General features: G+C 49.2%; 1 protein-coding gene across 1 annotated transcript in view; it reads left to right on the top strand.

Moving 5' to 3' along the window:
- Nucleotides 1-2,500, top strand: part of LOC144513749 (E3 ubiquitin-protein ligase TRIM63-like) — a 13,390-nt gene that overhangs the window by 5,064 nt on the left and 5,826 nt on the right. Inside the window, exons 5-6 of the mRNA XM_078244926.1 lie at nt 1,964-2,197; nt 2,311-2,333. Coding sequence (XP_078101052.1) covers nt 1,964-2,197; nt 2,311-2,333 — 257 coding nt within the window. The remainder of the gene's footprint in view (nt 1-1,963; nt 2,198-2,310; nt 2,334-2,500) is intronic.

Genomic DNA, 2,500 nt, shown 5'->3' with positions numbered 1-2,500 from the left:
TGATGAAGCGACGCGATGAAGCTGATGCGATGAAGGTTATGAAGCGACGTGATGAAGGTTATGAAGCGACGCGATGAAGCTGACGTGATGAAGCGTGATGAAGCTGACGATGACGTGATGAAGCGACGTGATGAAGCGACGTTATGAAGCGACGTGATGAAGTGACGTTATGAAGCGACGTGATGAAGGTTATGAAGTGACGTGATGAGTGCGTATGAAGGTTATGAAGCGACGCGATGAAGGCTATGACGCGATGAAGGTTATGAAGCGACGTATGAAGCGACGTGATGAAGGTTATGAAGCGACGTGATGAAGGTTGATGAAGCGACGTGATGAAGCGACGTGATGAAGGTTATGAAGCGACTTGATGAAGGTTATGAAGCGACGTGATGAAGGTTATGAAGCGACGTGATGAAGGTTATGAAGTGACGTTATGAAGCGACGTGATGAAGCGACGTTATGAAGCGACGTTATGAAGCGAGGTGATGAAGCGACGTGATGAAGCTGATGAAGCGACGTGATGAAGGTTATGAAGCGACGCCATGAAGGTTATGAAGCGACGGGATGAAACGCGATGACGTTATGAAGCGACGTGATGAAGCGACGTGATGAAGCGACGTGATGAGCGACGTGATGAAGCGTTATGAAGCGACGCGATGAAGCCGACGCGATGAAGGTTATGAAGCGACGTGATGAAGCGACGTGATGAAGCGACGTGATGAAGCGACGTGATGAAGGTTATGAAGCGACTTGATGAAGGTTATGAAGCGACTTGATGACGTATGAAGGGCTATGAAGCGACGCGATGAAGGTTATGAAGTGACGTGATGAAGCGACGCGTGATGAAGCGTCGTGATGAAGCTGACGTGACGGATGAAGGTTATGAAGCGACGCGATGAAGCGATGTGATGAAGCTGACGTGATGAGCGACGCGTGACGCGATGAAGCGACGTGATGAAGCGTTATGAAGCGACGTGATGAAGCGTTATGAAGTTTAACGCGACGTGATGAAGGTTATGAAGCGACGTGATGAAGTGACGTGATGAAGCGACGCGATGAAGCGCTGATGAAGCGACGTGATGAAGCGACGTATGAAGCGACGTGATGAAGGGGCGTTATGCGCGTGATGAAGCGTATGCGATGAGCGACGTGATGAAGCGACGTGATGACGTGATGAAGCGTTGATGAAGCGACGTGATGAAGGTTGATGAAGCGACGCGATGAAGCTATGTTATGAAGCGACGTGATGAAGCGACGCTATGAAGGTTATGAAGCGACGTGATGAAGGTGACGTGATGAAGCGACGTATGACGGATGAAGCGACGGATGAAGCGACGTGATGAAGCGACGTATGACGGGATGAAGCGACGTGATGAAGCGACGTTATGAAGCGATGTGATGAAGCGACGTGATGAAGCGACGTTATGAAGCGACGTTATTAAGTGACGTGATGAAGGTTATGAAGCGACGTGATGAAGCGACGTTATGAAGTGACGTGATGAAGCGAGGTGATGAAGCGAGGTGATGAAGCGAGGTGATGAAGCGAGGTGATGAAGCGAGGTGATGAAGCGACGTGATGAAGCGACGTGATGAAGCGACGTGATGAAGGTGATGAAGCGACGTCATGAAGCGACGTGATGAAGCGACGTGATGAAGCGACGTGATGAAGGTTATGAAGCGACGTGATGAAGGTTATGAAGTGACGTTATGAAGCGACGTGATGAAGGTTATGAAGCGACGTGATGAAGGTGATGAAGCGACGTCATGAAGCGACGTCATGAAGCGACGTGATGAAGCCCCAGTTTCATCTCATAACATTACATTAATATCCCTCATATTCCATCGCATGTTTTAAGAAAACGTGACTCATAATTAAGGATTTTAGCCCAAAACAATCCCAAAATAACTTGTGTTTTGTCTGGAAGGCGCTGTGTAAATACAGTTTGATGGACTGTGTTTCCAGGAGAACGGACGGCGCCAGAAGTCAAAGGTGTGCGAGACGTTTGATCAGCTGTTCTGTCTGCTGGAGGAGAGGAAAGGCGAGATGACGCTACAGATCAACGGCGAGCAGGAAGAGAAGCTGGATTACATCAGAGGGCTGAGCAGGAAGTACAGCGAACGCCTGGAGAACTCGGCCAAGCTGCTGGAGACCGCCATCCAGACCATGGACGAGGCCGAGATGGCCGTGTTCCTGCAGGTGAGCCTGAACACACCACCGATACAGCAGGACACCCTGCGCTCTTATTTTGAAATAAAGTCACTTCTTTAACGTGATGTAAATAATGTTCAACGTAATCTTCTCCTCCACAGACGACCAAACCTCTGCTGCAGAAGTGAGTCTTTACTGCGCGTGTGTGTGTGTCTGTGTGTGTGTGTGTGTGTGTGTGTGTGTTGCACTGTGTGTGTTACACTGTGTGTGTGTGTGTGTGTGTGTGTTACACTGTGTGTGTTTGTGTTACACTGTGTGTGTGTGTGTGTGTGTTACACTGTGTGTGTGTGT

The sequence above is a fragment of the Sander vitreus genome, unplaced genomic scaffold, assembly GCF_031162955.1.
Source record: "Sander vitreus isolate 19-12246 unplaced genomic scaffold, sanVit1 ctg333_0, whole genome shotgun sequence".
Classification (NCBI taxonomy): domain Eukaryota; kingdom Metazoa; phylum Chordata; class Actinopteri; order Perciformes; family Percidae; genus Sander; species Sander vitreus.
Note: the sequence above shows the minus strand (reverse complement) of the source record. Positions and strands in the feature narration are given on the sequence as shown.